The following is a 16,212-nucleotide window of genomic DNA, read 5'->3' as shown; positions in this document are numbered from 1 at the left end:
GTGCTTCCGTGTTTGTGCGGGAAAAATCTTCTTGGTGGGTATGCAACGGAAGTGCTAAAGCTGCAGGTTCACCTTGTTATCATATGGTGAAGATGATGACGAGAGGACTTCCGTTGTGCACTGAGTTTTAGGGCTTTTTTTAATTGATAATTGTGATTTTATGGGGCAGTTTTTATTTTAATCGGTTTTGGTTGCAGAGAATTAAGGTTTTTTGCCCGGTTAATCAATTAATCAATTTAACATGGTTCGGGCTGGATTGTTTGATAGTTTGGTTTATTTTGGGACACTTGTCAAGATTAGAAGAAGTAGGATAGGGTGCGAAACAGGATTTGGGACAGAAGATCCGTTGTGCTCCTACTTCCATTGTCATTCCTACTTTTTCATTACAACTCATTGCAGGAAAATGATTACTCATGAAATCCAGCAGGAATATATTGCAGTTGAAGTTTGAGAAAAAAAAAATGAAATCCAGCAGGAGAACGCTTGGAATACTGATGATATAACCTGGATCCTACCAAAAAAAAATGATATAACCTGGAAACTGGAAAGGAGACTCGGATTGTGACAAATTGTTTTACAATCTTTAACCTATAAAACTGGTAGTGGAAGATTATCGTTTATCTTTCCATATAAAACAGGAATGCCATAGCCTGTGGAGATTTCACCTTTATAGACATGAATATATTGGACTCACATGAGCATTTCAAAATCGTTTACGGGTTTCAAGTATTTGCGTGACAAATAGAAGACGGCCTCGCGTCGGACCCGCTTATTAGTTATTACACATTATGATGCAATTGAGTAGTAGTCGATCGGATAATTTAAAAAAAAAAAAAAAAAATTTCCTCGTGTGTTCAATCAAAAAACAAATGACTCTCCTACCTGTGCTAGTTCATCCTAGTAAAATTGTATAGCCAGTGTGGCCACAAACATCAGCGCTGCTAATACCTTTCCCGTATTTAAAGCGAACGCTGAGGAAATATCAGGGGAGTTTACGGAGTTCACATTTCCTGAAACTTCGTCTTTCACTTTGATGCTCGAAGAACAATTGTACCTTGTCCATCCAATTTTCTGGTTTTCAAGATCATACACAACAAGCTTGTTTGACAATATTGTGTCTCCCAATAAAATCAGTTCTTGTCCATCTTGTGTCTGCAATCCACCCCTCTGAAAACCGATACACCACTCATTGTCTTGAAGGTGGACGAAATATTCATGCGGCAAAACTGGCATGCTAACTGAGCCGGCAAAATGAAAAGTTATGGTTGGGAAACCATCGTCAATGTTGCCATTGAAGTAGAAGCATTTGAGCTGCTGCTCAACAATGTGAGTCTTGAAATTAGATTGCCGTGCGGTGACCTTTTCCATGATCAGGTCGTAGACTTCAGCAGGAAAATAAGCCAAGGTTGCACCGCTGTCGATCACCGTCTTCCGTCCTGTGTCAAAGAAGCTCTCAGTTGGGATGTCAAAAATTTCACCCTCTATCTCGGCTTTTTTCATCATCACATTGTAATGTTCGAGTAGGTCATCACCATCATCCGCCACCAAAGCCGTCGAATTTACCATGGGATCCACCACTTGTCCTATAACAAATATCCCTCCCCCATTCTTGGCATCCAGGCAGTGCGAAAATGTTTTCTTAACCTTTCCGGACTCAGCGAGCTGGGATATGATGGAGGAATTGGCTTGCCCGAAACCGACTATCCCGCTAACTCTGTCCGTGGATGTATCCTGTGTCCCTGATTGCTTAACTGAGCACCCGAAAGATACAATCCCGTTGGCGTTGGGATGCGTTTGAAGGTTCCCGGTGACCTGATCGAATCGGATGGTGTCCGTGACGAAGAAACCCGACATTGTGCTCTTATCAGCATACGTAATGGAATATTCACAGGGCTTTGGATCCTTGCAAGCCGAATACTGGTTGTTGTACATAAGAGCGCAGACATCTTGATCGCAAGTCACCTGCTTCCCACTTTTGGAGTCGTTCAAGTCATACACCGCCAACTCTATGCCGAGGCTGCTTTTCTTAGGACAGTTGTCGCAGCCGGCGCAATTCACCCACAGAATGTCGCTTCCGGTATCCACCTGGACGTAGAAATTCCTCGGGGGAGTCCCAATTGCAAGCTTTGTGTAATAGAGGCCGGAGCCGGTGACACGGCCATCACCGCCCAAGGGAAAATCCAGGGCGGCGAGTTTTCTTCGATGACGCTGGACGTCGTGGGCCTTGAATGCCGTCAATGTGGACCTCCTGCCATGCCCAAGCCCTCCGTATCTGTGTTGCACCTTCAACACTAGATTACCGCTTGCCAAACCGCTACGGAAAAGCAATGCAACGACCAAGCCCAGCCCCAACAGCAACACGCCATTGCTCCTCCGCAAATTCATGGTCAATAATGGGATTTTTTTTTTTCCTTCTTTTTCTCTCACTATCAAATTGGAAATCCCCGCTGGAGACAATGACAGAGGGCGGGAATTTGCCAATTATTAGTGGGGCGGCAGGCACGGGTGGGGAAGAGGGAACAAGTGGCAAATGCTGCTTGGTAAAACTTACAGATTAGAGAAACGTCGTGGAACCCTGGGGAGGGGAGAGATTTGAGTCAGAGTCTCCAGTTTCGATATTTCTATGGTGGGGCTGATAAGGAGAAGGTTCGTTTTTTGACCAGAAAAACTAGCGAATATTTGATTGGAATGCAACCTGTGGTTCAAGACAGAGAGCCGGCAAGTGCGTGCACTCTTTATAGGATTAATAATTAATTGCCCATCTCAGGAAAGAAACAAACGCTCCTAGTAGAGCCAAGAGTTGGGATGAAAATTAATTTCTTAAGGACCCCAACAAAAAATAAATAAATAAAAGAAGAAGAAGAAGTTAATTAAACCATTGCTTTTTATTTTTAGTTTTGTTTTCTAACTTTGCTTCATTTTTTTGCTCTCCTAATTAACTATATCAAATGAATTTGTTCCTGAAATGGTAACAACTAACAAAAATAGCATTTATATGCTTGTATACATTGTCACCAATTTTTATTTCTTTTTTTTTTTTTTTTGAAGCACCAAGTTTTATTTCTTGGACTTGGAAAGATATATAATTAAGAAATCTCAATATTTGTTGACACAGAGAGTAATTTCTTCTTGCATGCAATGGATTATTTTTACGGTGTACCAGTCAGTACTGAGCTCTCAAAGAATACTAGTGTACTCTCCACTCATTTAAAGAGCATTCATTTTTGTACAGTACAAAAATGATGCTTTGGCAGCCTTTCCTACAAACGGAAATAGTCAAAGTATTTTTTTGTACGTGCATTTGCCTTCAGCGCACGCATCTCACCAAGGACGAAGCGGTTTCCAATTCACATCCTATGTAACGTTGCAATCATGCAAAGAGGCATCCTATCCTATTCCTATCCGGACACACCTATATAAATTACACCCATTTCAACCTCAAATCCGTTGAAAAGTCTTTCAAGCCTAAACATACATCGGATGAAGAATATTAGCCATTTCTTGCTGTTGGTCGGCTGTCCCTTTGGACATGCAAGCAAAGCCGTACGTCCAGTAATTTCCAAAGGAAGTTGCGTGGCCCATTGAAGCGGACCATCCACTAATTAATACCAATAAGTGGAGAACTGGAGAGGGAATCAAAGGAAAGAAAGAAAGACCAAAAAATGCAAGGGGAAAATTAAGAGACCAAACAATGTCAAAAGCAAACAACAGCAACGCAAAAATCATTTGTTACTCCTTCCTTCTGTTCTCTCTTTTAAGGAAGTAAATTTTTTTACTACTAGGGTTTATTATGTCTACTGAAAGCAACAAAAATTTGATGCTGACACGGAGATTTGGCAGAATGGTGGTAGCAAGTAGTAGTAGTTAGACTAGCAGTGTATATACGTGCGATACGGCCAGGTCAAACAAGCCAAAAAAAAACATCAAATCAGCAGAAGTAGGCTTTTCCCAAGAAACATAACAAATCCGTTGAGAAATGGTTGACTTGGTAAGGTGTCGTGTCACTTAACAAATCCCCAAAAAACCGTTTGGCAGCGGCGGTAGTTATTAGCCTTCCTTGGGTGGACTTTTTTTTTCTTCTTCTTTCAGATTTTTCCCCACCCGATATGAAAAGGACGTTCGAGTTTCCATCGTCCCAGAAATGCCCAGTGAAAGTATTGCAATTTCTGGATTATTATATGATTATCTTTTTACTTTTCATATATATAAAAGAAATATAGACTAGAAACGACATCTGGCATGTCAATGATACCAAAGAAATATTAAATGAATGGAATTGAGGTATGGATGGAATATAATGGAATAGAGCCACTTCGAATTTCACACAAAAATAAGGCATGGAAGGGAGCCACTACGAAAAAGTTCCGGAGGAGGTTACGAAGGAAGCTTCTATCAACACACATGTCTACAATGAAAGTTACAAGCAAATGCGGAGTAGCACTAACATATCGTAGTATGCCAATAAAGTACGTAAAATCTTAACAGAATTTAATCATATATAAATTTAGGAAATGCTGGTAGTATATACTATCTCAATAGTACTTACTGGTATGAGAAGTTAGGGGTTTGAAACTTTGAGTGGACAAAGAGATAGAAGCCGCTGCGGGGGTGCAGGCAGAGAGGCAGGCGCAGGTGCTATAAATGACTGAGAGTAACAAATCTGCACCGGCCTTAAATACTACTTATGATTTAATAGCAGCAGGCAAGGATGACTGCAGTGAATGTTTCTTGAGACTGAGAGTGGAGGAGCGGTACTGCACGCACAAACACGCGTGTCCTTCTTCTTCTTCTTCTTCTTTTCTGTTTTTTTGGGCCACTCAACTACTGCTAATTAATCATCTTGCAAATGTCATCAGCCTAGGATACCAGCTATGTACATGTGAAGAAAGTTTGACGAACCTAATTAAGCTCAGCAGCAGTTAAGCTCCAAATTTCTGCTTTCTTGATGCTTCTTTCCTGGCTTCATTCAACAGAGTTGTTCACCAAATTGCTAATCAAATCTCCCAGCATACATTTACATTGCGCCTTTGAGCAACAAAGTCCCCATAAATACACAGGTATTGCACGCTTCATCCAGTCTGCATGATTAAAAAAACCTAGTGGATGAGACTGAAGAAAAAAGAGAAAAAAAAAACTAGCTGGTGATTCTTCCCAGAAATCCCAGTACAGTGAGTAGATTGACTCATTAAGCAGAAGACAGGAAACCACAAATCATGGAAACTTGCTGCGTTGCATAATGGCTGAATAAAAATATAAGGACAACCATGTTTAACTTCTCAATTTTCAGATGCTATACTAGAAAACACAAGCTCATGACTCCCATAATATTCGTGGCGGCTCTACTATATTTTAATATCCGTCTGAGAAAAATCACGTACGGATCATGAGAGAGGATGTTTAATTTGCTCCCTGCTTTGGAAGAATACCAATTTAATTAGTTTGGCATCTCACATTAATTACATTCAAGGAAGATATAAAGGTCCCATGAACAAACAAGACGACAACACCAAGCATATATATCCACCATCCACAACACAAACAACATATTCCCAGAAGCTGAAAACAGTATCATCCAGATCCAACTCTATTTCGCATTACGCTAAATTACAACAGAAGAAATCTATTATTATTATTACTACTATTAATGGTACTATTAATGCCCAGATCTCTCCCCATAAAAGGTAGTATTACAGCTAATCTTGAATGGTGAGTTTAACGGCAGTCTTTTCAAATTAAAGAGGGCACCTCTTCTACACTACAGAATGCCAAAAAAAAAAAAATTAAATTAAATTTCCCAAAGATATTCCATCATTGCCTTTGCTTTCCCCTCTATGAAGATTTCGGAAATAAAGAGGAAAAGTGAATATCTACAGTGTCTTTGAAACAGCATAGAACCTCGATTGGAAAGGACGTGGGGTGCAATAAAGCAATTCTCCACGTCTATGACTCCAAATCCTGTGGGACTATAGCATACGAAATTTAAATCATTGATTCTAGGAATTTCAACCAAGACTAGGAAATTAAGTACTAGTAAATATCTGATATCTTTACGTTAAATTTGATTTCTTACCGCGGAAAAATAGATAATCAAAGTTTATTCGGCCGAATTATGATCATGATCTCTTCGAGCTTTCTTGGTCTTGCCGTCCGCATCATCATCTTGAATCAGTGGAGGGAACATTGACTCAACCTCTGAGGACAGATCAAGATGGAGGGCTCGGCGTGTTGCTGTTGGAGAACCTTTTCTTTTAATGGATGCCGGGTTTGATTTCTGTGTGGTTTTCTTGGGAGCCGGTGGGCATCGTGTGATCACTGGGATTTTGTGACTGGGGGACGTTGGAGTTCTGAAACCCTCATCGTCATCTGCTACCTCCGCCGTGGATGCCCCTACTGACAGTGGGCATGGCTTTTCCGATTCCGTTGATGAAACTGATGTTTCACCACATTTATCTATTTTATCATCATCATCATCATCGGCGTCGAATTCTTTCTTTTCTTCTAAAGGATTTTGTGGAATTGAGGAGGAAATATTCTTGGGTGCAACTTCTTCGAGCCCATCTGAATTTCGCGACGTGTCTTTTGAAGAAATCTTGGATTTTGACCCTTTCTCTTCTTCTCCTTCTCCTCCTTCTTCATCTTCTTTAAGGACAAAATATTGTGGCCTTGACATACCCAACGACGAGTGTGTATGAAAATCTGGGCACATCAATTAAGATAAAAGAAGCTCAAGACCGAATTGAAATAGGAAGGTTTTCATTTGGGACCCAAGTGGAGAGAGGGCTATGAGGCTGGCTGCATCTATATGTATGTATGTATATTGTTGTAGTTAACTTGGACGAGAGAAAACTAAATATCTACACCACAATCTAATATGGTATTTAAATTTTCAGGAACAAAAATTGATGTGAGCTTCTTGGAGGATGGTTGATTGATGTAATCAGTAGCAGTAGTATAAAAAGTTGGTGTATAAACAATACTGGACTCTATTTGAAGGCAAGAAAAACTGGAAAAAAATAAGATGGTGAAGGGAGAGGGATAAAAATTACTGCTAGAAAGAGAGAAATCCGTTCAGGAAGGAAGATGGGGGTTTTCAAACCGAAAGCCAAAAGGCCAGGCCGAAGTCCGCTGACTCCGAAACTCTCCTCCTCTCTCGTCTCGACTCTCTTGTTGGCTGTGGCGAAGGATCCGATGCAAAGCTAACTATCAACTCCCTTCCCTTTTACTCTTCATCAGATTATAAACCGTTTTATGTCCCTCCCTTTCTCGCTTTCTCGTTCAATATTTCCCTTCTGAGAAAAAATCCGGGGTGCAGCTGGGCCAGAATCGGGTACGACCTGCTGGAACCAAGACTACCGCTCGAGTGGACCACGCAGACCGAAGATAAAAGTGCGAGGATGACCCACCATCCCACGTGGCGTCTGTTGATTGGCAAAGGGCCACCAGGGACAGCCAAGCTTTTTCTCCCATACGGGAGAATTTATGTAAGCCATTTAGTACGAAATCTGGAGTGTGCTTGCTGGGAATTACTAGTTGCTTTTGTTTTCTGATCTCTACGCACTTTGATGCATCTCTGCACGTGCTGCTGCTAAATGGGGACCATCTCTGGTTCCTAAATCTTCCAATTTCTCCTGATATTTTCACCCACCATCATTTTCTCGGCTGCTTACTTTTTTTTTTTTTCTTTTTTTTTGATAATTCTGATGCTTGTTTTAATGTACTAGCAAAACCCCCCATGCCTTCCACTATTACAGCTCAGAGGACCATCAAGTTTTTGTTTTGTTTTTTTTTTTGTGAATTCCCCAAAAAAAAAAAAAAAATTGCACCTATATATGGAGTGTACTTTGTACCACTCAGCTTTTCTTTCTTTCCTCCCTTTTTTCCTCTTTCATCAGTGGGTCGAACAAAATAAAAGCAAAACTATTGTAACGGCAACTCTTATGGAAAAAGGATGATGTTTTGGAGAGTATTTGGAAAAGTAATATTGTATCAATTTATTGAAAAAAAAAAAAAGTGTGCTTGAAATCAAATCATATGATGGATTGTTAGAAAACAAGCCATTTGGATTGTTAATTAGTTTTCTATGAAAAGTTTTAAAAATATTCTCTTGACACATTTTCTCCCTACTTTTTTATTGTACATACGTCAGTAATTTTTTTACAAAAATTCCAATCTAAGCGAGCTTAAATTTATAGATTGAAAAAATTCTTCACCATCTATCTTTTCATTATTATAAGTGAATGGCATTAAATTGCAATGCCCAATCACTTAAAAGAACTCCATATATCTTTATCTATCTCTTTGTGTTTTAAAGTACACCGAGCATATTTAAATTTATAATTTCATGTAAATACATTTTTGTGCCATGTTGCAATATGACCCCCGACTCTTACAAAATTATGCATGTTTTGTCCTAAACTCACTTTTAAATAGGGGTTCTGAATAAATTGGGGTAGATTATAGTAAGAGGGTGAATCTTTGCCGTCTGGCAATATGACACGGACTCTCAGAAATTGGTGAAATAAATCATTAAATCCAACCCATGTGTATATGCAGGCTGTTGCCTACACAGTCAAAGGATCAATTGAGTTGCGACTAGAGTGGCCTTAACGTAGATAGTATATATTGTTGATGTTATCCAATTAAAATTAAAATTTTGCTTTTTTTTTTTTTTTTTTTTTTTTTGAAGTTTCACTAGATTAGTTGCAACTCAATTTGAACCGCAAATACAGACCACTGAGGTTAAAAAAGCATACAACTTACTGTGTTATTAATTCTGGATTGAATAAATTTTTTCAAGCTTGTTCACTTTGTTTGCTGTGAAATGCATGCCGTCTATCAAATTTCTTTGCCATCAAATGTTTGAAACATTTCAAATTTCTTTGCTTTGGGTCCAATTGGGAAATGACTAAGGTTGGGAACTAATGAGTTGTGAATTTTGTCTATCTTTGTATTAGTGTTGATGTCATCATTTATGGGTTAGTTGTATGTAATCTTGAAGAGGCATGTTAGCTGGTATTGATCTTAGTGTTGTAGGTTGCTTATCTATTTTACACAGGCTTGGGATCTAGTAACCTAGGATTCTTCCTTGATAGTAGCAGTTGTTGCAGATTTGGTAAACCTTCCAAACTTATCTACGGAGTTAGTACTCCAATTTTTTTTTTTTGTCTACAAGTTATTTTAGGTATTGAACTGTGTAGGTCTAGATGGCCTTTCTTCCTTCCAACCCCCATATACAGGTACAACCTGGTTGAATTCCTCTTGCCGATTGACCCCTAAAAAAATGAGGAAAAAAATATAGATACTGTAATAGCCACTGATGCAACGGGCCAAAATATCGCGATACAAAATATCTATGACTCGAGGTGAGGGGCGAACATGAGCGTAAACTAAAGCAGGGAAGTGGTGTCGGAGTGCCATGGTTTTCAGCATCATCATAAACAGTACAACTTGTAGGAAACACCAACCCAGCCCCACAACCACCCATCAATGCGTGTAGGAGACGCTCGGATGATGAAGGCTTCGTTGACAGTAGTGAAACCAGCCGGCATTTAATTAATTGTGTTGGTGGTTTTTTAATTTCCCCAAAATCGTAATATTAGCAGCAGATTTGCTCCTCAATGCAGGATCAAGCGGTATCAACAAAACAAAACACGCACATGCATGCTTCATGATCATGATTTTAGCTCGCCTCGCATTTCCACCCACCGCGTTCCCCCGTCTCTCGATTATCTCGCTCTCCCGCAACTTCCCCAATTTGAACCCCCTTTACTTTTTTTCTTTAAAGGGAAGAAGCTTCCCCTTGCCGTCTAATCCTGTCAAGATTTTTGTTGAATTACCATCTAAAACTTAAAAAAAAAAAATCAGACCCGCCAGAGATTCTTGTACGTTAACATGCATTTCTTATCTGGTAACCTTGTCAGAGGATTTTTTTTTTTTTTGGCCAATAATTAGCTTATAATTTTTATGTCAAACATCCAAAAAAAAAAGAGTTACCTCTAGAGGTTTTCTCCAGAACCTGCAAAATTTTGTGCAGCGTGCGGCTGTTAAGTTCGTCCAATGAGTGACTTTCGTACTTTCATCTGAGTTTGATGCAATCAGATGAAAGTTAGGTGTCAAATCAATCTTCCCTCCTTCTATACTTTTGATGATTACAACAAGGACAAGTAGTATATGTATGCTGCAAATCAATTCAAGCTTTTCACTTCCGACGAGTTCTGCAATTTTTAGTTATTCTGGCATCCTTTGTAAACTTTCTTCATGGTTACATATTTTAGTTTTTCTTTCCCTACCAAATCCTGAGAACATTAGCGTGTGCTAATATGCTAAATGTCGATCATGGGCACCAGATAATGCTGAGTCATCAACCACCATTATCTACCACGCGGTAATGAAGCTGTTGAAATGAAGCTGTTGAAGTTTTGGTTTGAATCGAAAAATTGGCTGAACTACATTCTGTGTACATTTTTTTTTTTTTGGGTGGTTTCTGAGTTCTTCTAACTTACTTCTTGTTCTTTTTTTATTAAAAAAAAAAAAGTGATTTTTCCTCCTAATTTCAAAAAGAGTTGATTGTTCTAATGTATTAAAAATATACTTTTCAAATATATATAGATATATTACCATACTAATGCAGGATTTCATTTTAAGAAAAAAATATTTTAGCCAGACGAATGATAAAATGAGTCGGGGTTTTTGGTTGCATTTCTTTGGATTAAGGGTTCCCATTTCCCCATCTCTCATTTCATTTACTTCTTCTCTGTACAGTTCTCGAGAGTACAATGAAGCACAGCAGGAGGAGGAGGACGACTCTGATCATGTGTCTAAAATAATGACTTGCCAACTTGGTATGTCAGAATACCACCACCTGCAACAGTTCTGTGATCAGTTCCGTTAAGGTACAGAATACTACCTTTCGGAGGCTGGATACATTGATCGTACAAAAGTTTGCTGCCACTATTTTCATTGTCAAGTGACGCCTGTGTTTGAAAGTCACCCTTCTAAAGTCCAAACTGGATAGCGATCAAATTGTATCTTTGAGCCCGGAAACCAAATCTACTTGTTGACGGACTATGCCCATTCGTTTTATGCCTTCCGCCTGGAATACTCAAATACTAGCTATAACATAGAATATTGATCAATATTTTCTGTACTAATCCAAGGTTTTTTTTTTTTTTTTTGACTTTCTACGTTGCATTTTAACATATTTTAATAAGGAGGGCAGTTGAATTCTATGATCTCACACTCACAGATGCTGGTATCAATCAATAGTTGCAAGGCCTCCAGAAATTCTGGCCATTCGCTCTATTTCCTTCCTGAAATGTAATCCCCTCCTTAGTCCTTTCCACTCGTATATGGTGCCCGCCACCTCGCTCCCACTTCTGTACCGTCCTTGCAAGTCCAAAGCTCTGCAATTCAAAAATGGCTATCTCAGTCAACGCTGATGTTTGTAGGGTTCTCCATGTTCAACCGGACGATTTTGGTCATTATCAACTGCGCGTAACTTTCTTTGTACATCGTGTAACTTTTTTTGCACGTCGCGTAAGTTTAGAGCAAATTTTTGTGGGGTTCACACGTGACGTGGAAATCGAGTTACAACTTGTAATCTCAGTCGCACAAAATTTTGAGGCCAAATCATGGCCATTAACCGCTCAGGACGGTTGCACTGCCCATTTCCTGTTCAACCGGACAAATTAACCAGTAGCCCTCTACAGTCTACTCCCCCCTGCCATCTAAAACTTAAATCAATCAATGGTCAGAAATTGTCGGCAAGTGTAGCCTAGAATTAGATGGTGTTGGCCATTCCGCATTCTGTTCGCGCGGAATCATTGTGTAATTAATTAAATTCTCCTGCCACCAATGACGGCGGGTAAGATACGATGGATGGATGGATGTGTAAAAACAAAACTGGGAGACTCATTTAATAGCACTAATATTTGAGGGTCCAATCACCAATGCTGGTAGGTTCTGTTGCGGCGGGGAAACCAAGCATTTGGATGCTCGGGTCTGGATGCTCGGAACGTTAAAGCCAAGGCAACAACTTCGCAGACGTGAGCACAGAGACCATTTAATTGTGTTCTTGTGATCCTTCTCTCGTCCTTCTTCAAACTCTTCTATACTTACTTATGAAATAGGTTATAGAATAAATTAAGATCTCAATCTCCTAAAGACCACCAGAGGATGGACGGACTAGTTGTCCCTTGTTGACGATGCGTGAAGATAGAAATCCAGTCCAAAACCCACTTGCAACTCCAACTGTGGAGTGCTATATGAAATGGGCTGGGCCTAACTCCAAAGTGAGACTCTTCTTCTTGACTTGAAGCATATGACCATTTTTCATTCGACCTTTCCCAGAAATACACTGGTCTATAAAGTTATTTATTTAATGATAAAGTGATGTAAACATTGGTTCGTGGTTGAAGTTTTTAAGTAAAGCAACAAATTGTGAAGATTTTTTTTAAGTAAAGCATAAAACAAAGGAAATTAAAAATTGTTGCTAGTGGCTAGCAATAACCAAAAAGGGATAAAGAAGAAGAAGAAAATGAGCAAAGAAACAGTTTGAATAGTAATATATTCGTTTGCGTTATTAACACATTTTTCTATCACCGTCACCATAAAATAGCGTTATTATATATATTTTTTTCAAATAATAAGTAGCGCAAAAAAAAATATATATATATAAAAAAAAAAAAAGAATAGAGGCGCACAGCACAGCTGTCTCCACGACAGTGAAGGAAGACAGGTGAGGCGTGATCGTCGATTGATTCATAAGACACGGGCAAGGGAAGAGAAGAGAGGAATGGAGAGAGAGTGAAGTTAGTGGTCACTCATTATAAGTCGCATTTCGTTTGTAACAATTTATATTTGCTTAGCTCTTTCTCCATCTCCTGTTCATCCATTCCCTTCTGTTGTTTCCTTTTCTCATAGCGTCCTATTTTTGGAATCTCGGGGAAGTGATCCAGGCTCCAGAGCTGAGACATTATCTACTCGCACACATACAAGAGCGACAAAACAACATTCAATATTAACCATCATTCTCTCTCAGCTTCTCTCTCATTCTCGGGATTCGCAAAACCAAGGTCACCATTCAATCATTCTCTCTTTTCAATTTCAATCGATGACGCTTATTGTGCTTGCTCTTGGTGCTATTTCACTGATCTTGCAAACGCAAATCTTGAATCATCCCTGCTTTCTTTCTTTAAAGATCAAGATTTCATATAATGCACTTTTGTTTGTTTTTGTTTTTTTGGTGGCTTCTTTATCCGTCGATCTGCATTTTAGTTTTATAAGTTGTTTGGTTTCGTTATTTAACTTCTTTTTTTTTTTCTCTAATGCAAATCTAATTCAATCAGACGTGATGTGGAGCCAACGTGTTTGATCCGACTTTGCTCAACGTGGGCGATTGCTGAATTTCTTTATTCTAACAATTCTGGATTAAATTGCATTGTGCATTCGATCTCTTTGTTTTGGCTATCTTGTTTTCAGGATAACTTTCGGCCTAAAATATCCTGATTTTCAACGTTATCGTTGTTGCTAATCAAATCTTTAACCTTTTTCTATCATTGGCAATTGTATTACCAGCTACGAATATTGATTACGCCCCTTGCTGTAAATAGAGTATTATGTTCTCTGGAATTGTCTCAATCAGAATTTGTTGGTGGTAGGTAGAAAGAAATGGCAGAAGCCGAGGACATTCAGCCACTCGTCTGCGATAATGGAACTGGAATGGTTAAGGTAAACTTGATTTGCTTAATTTTTGAAGTGCAGTGCTTTTTTCGCTCCCCAATTAGCTTATCACTTTATACATTTGAATGGATTTTTATCTTGCTTCTTCCAACATGCATCTGGGATTGCTATTTCTTCCAACCTCTTCTCACCCATTTGTTTTGTTCAGGCTGGATTTGCTGGAGATGACGCTCCAAGGGCAGTCTTCCCTAGCATTGTTGGTCGCCCACGTCACACCGGTGTGATGGTTGGCATGGGGCAAAAAGATGCATATGTTGGGGATGAGGCTCAGTCAAAGAGAGGTATTCTTACTTTGAAATATCCTATTGAGCACGGTATTGTCAGCAATTGGGATGACATGGAAAAGATCTGGCATCATACGTTCTACAATGAGCTTCGTGTCGCCCCTGAAGAGCATCCCATTCTCTTGACTGAAGCCCCTCTCAACCCCAAGGCCAATCGTGAGAAGATGACTCAAATTATGTTTGAAACCTTCAATGCTCCTGCCATGTATGTTGCAATTCAGGCTGTGCTTTCCCTCTATGCTAGTGGACGTACAACTGGTAAGCAATTATCTGATTATGGACAGTCAACTTAAGTATTTAACCATGAAGGATTTTACAGCTAATAGAAATGCAATGCGTAGCTATGAAATTGTTGGGTTCTTTTGAAAAGTTATACCACGTGTCCTAGTTAGCTTGGAAACAGGATGAAGAGACTTGCATGAGATTGGGTTATCACATAGTTTAAATACTTAAATTTTTGGGAAGTATGAATAGTGAAAGTACAGACATCTTTCAAAAATTCTGTAGGAAAACTTGAGTGCTGCTACGGTGAATCTTATTTTTCACTTCTTATGTTGTCTTGTGTTGCTAATGTATGTTGTGGGCTACGCTGAAACTTGTGAAACGTATTTTCCCTCCATATAGTGTTCAAATTCAGGCAAATTTTTTTCAAGTGTTCAAATAAAGTACCATTCAGTAATAAACTACATTTCAAACGATGGCAAGTAAAACACCACATGATGGTAAATTATGCTTCCTACTTTTGGTTGCTTGTTGTGCAGGTATTGTACTGGACTCTGGTGATGGTGTTAGCCACACAGTTCCCATCTATGAAGGTTATGCACTTCCACATGCTATTCTGCGTCTTGATCTCGCTGGTCGTGACCTCACTGATTACTTGATGAAAATCCTCACTGAACGTGGTTACTCATTCACCACCACTGCTGAGCGTGAAATTGTCAGGGATGTCAAGGAGAAACTTGCATACATTGCTCTTGACTATGAGCAGGAACTAGAAATTGCCAAAACTAGCTCAGCTATTGAGAAGAGCTATGAGTTACCTGATGGGCAGGTGATTACGATTGGGGCTGAACGATTTCGTTGCCCTGAGGTACTTTACCAGCCTTCCTTGATTGGAATGGAAGCTGCTGGTATACATGAGACTACATACAATTCTATAATGAAGTGCGATGTCGACATCAGAAAGGATCTTTATGGCAACATTGTTCTTAGTGGCGGTACTACTATGTTCCCTGGCATTGCTGATCGAATGAGCAAGGAGATCACTGCACTCGCGCCTAGCAGCATGAAGATTAAGGTAGTTGCTCCTCCCGAGAGGAAGTATAGCGTCTGGATTGGAGGCTCCATTTTGGCATCCCTCAGCACCTTCCAGCAGGTATGGTGGTTACAACAACATGAATCTCTTAATATATTTTGATTTACATAATGCTTCACAATTTTGTGAGCGCGATTAACTCTGACTTATTTTTTCTGAATATAGATGTGGATTGCAAAGGCTGAGTACGATGAGTCAGGCCCTTCAATTGTGCACAGAAAATGTTTCTAATGAGCAGGAGGGATGGATGGATCCAGATTTTTTTTTTTTTTTTTTATAATTTGGAAGAAAATGCTACTTGCATTCGTATTCTAAGGTTATCATCTTTTGTCATTGTCTATTTTTATCTACCCCTTCTCACATCTCTAATGTGTTTGGAGAAGTGCTTTTTGTGGCCAGAAAGTTATAGTACTTCATTTTTTTCAAGGTAGTTTTCTTGGTGATGAGTAATGTTGCCCTGAAAAACACTTAGCAGCATGCTTTTCAGTCATTATTGTATCTTTATGTTGCCATCGTTAAAGATTTGGAGAACTCATATTCACCCTGATTTGTCTTATGATTATACAATGTTGAGTAATGTTGATTGTAAGTGGTCTGCTTCTTGCGCCTGGATGTCAATCTACTTCAGTTTTGGTATATATATATATATATATATATACGGAGCATAAACCTTTTCAATACTGTAACGTTGCTGGGCCTTACTTTAAGAACAAACAAATTGGGAAAGCACTTGTGATCCTCGGTGACATGTTTTCTATGCCAATCCAATGCCACCAATAGTGTTGTGTCAAGTGTCTTGTTATTATTTACACTTTAATTTTCTAATAATTCAACTTGGCTTGGTTTAATACAAGTTTAAATAATAACATGACA

The 16,212-nt window shown here is 39.2% G+C and overlaps 2 protein-coding genes and 1 long non-coding RNA gene across 3 annotated transcripts; 1 reads left to right on the top strand and 2 right to left on the bottom strand.

Moving 5' to 3' along the window:
• Window positions 1–839: 839 nt before the first annotated feature.
• Window positions 840–2,860, bottom strand: LOC140007944 (aspartic proteinase 39-like). The gene has a single exon (XM_072051600.1). The coding sequence runs from the start codon at window positions 2,383–2,385 to the stop codon at window positions 898–900; it is 1,488 nt and encodes a 495-aa protein (XP_071907701.1). The 5' UTR covers window positions 2,386–2,860; the 3' UTR covers window positions 840–897.
• A 1,435-nt stretch (window positions 2,861–4,295) lies between these two features.
• LOC113694996 (uncharacterized) lies at window positions 4,296–5,078 on the bottom strand. The gene is made up of 2 exons (XR_003449510.2): window positions 4,900–5,078; window positions 4,296–4,800 (listed from the first exon to the last, which is right to left on the bottom strand). It is a non-coding gene; the product is annotated as an uncharacterized lncRNA (long non-coding RNA).
• Window positions 5,079–12,854: 7,776 nt separating this feature from the next.
• On the top strand, window positions 12,855–15,928 carry LOC140008247 (actin-1). The gene is made up of 5 exons (XM_072052019.1): window positions 12,855–13,073; window positions 13,659–13,728; window positions 13,889–14,282; window positions 14,786–15,399; window positions 15,505–15,928. Exons 2-5 carry the CDS (start codon window positions 13,669–13,671, stop codon window positions 15,568–15,570), a joined length of 1,134 nt encoding a protein of 377 aa, XP_071908120.1. The 5' UTR covers window positions 12,855–13,073; window positions 13,659–13,668; the 3' UTR covers window positions 15,571–15,928.
• The last annotated feature ends 284 nt before the right edge of the window (window positions 15,929–16,212 follow it).

The sequence above is a fragment of the Coffea arabica genome, chromosome 6c (genome assembly GCF_036785885.1).
Source record: "Coffea arabica cultivar ET-39 chromosome 6c, Coffea Arabica ET-39 HiFi, whole genome shotgun sequence".
NCBI lineage: Eukaryota > Viridiplantae > Streptophyta > Magnoliopsida > Gentianales > Rubiaceae > Coffea > Coffea arabica.
The sequence above is the reverse complement of the archived record's forward strand: the minus strand, read 5'-3'. Positions and strand labels throughout refer to the sequence as shown.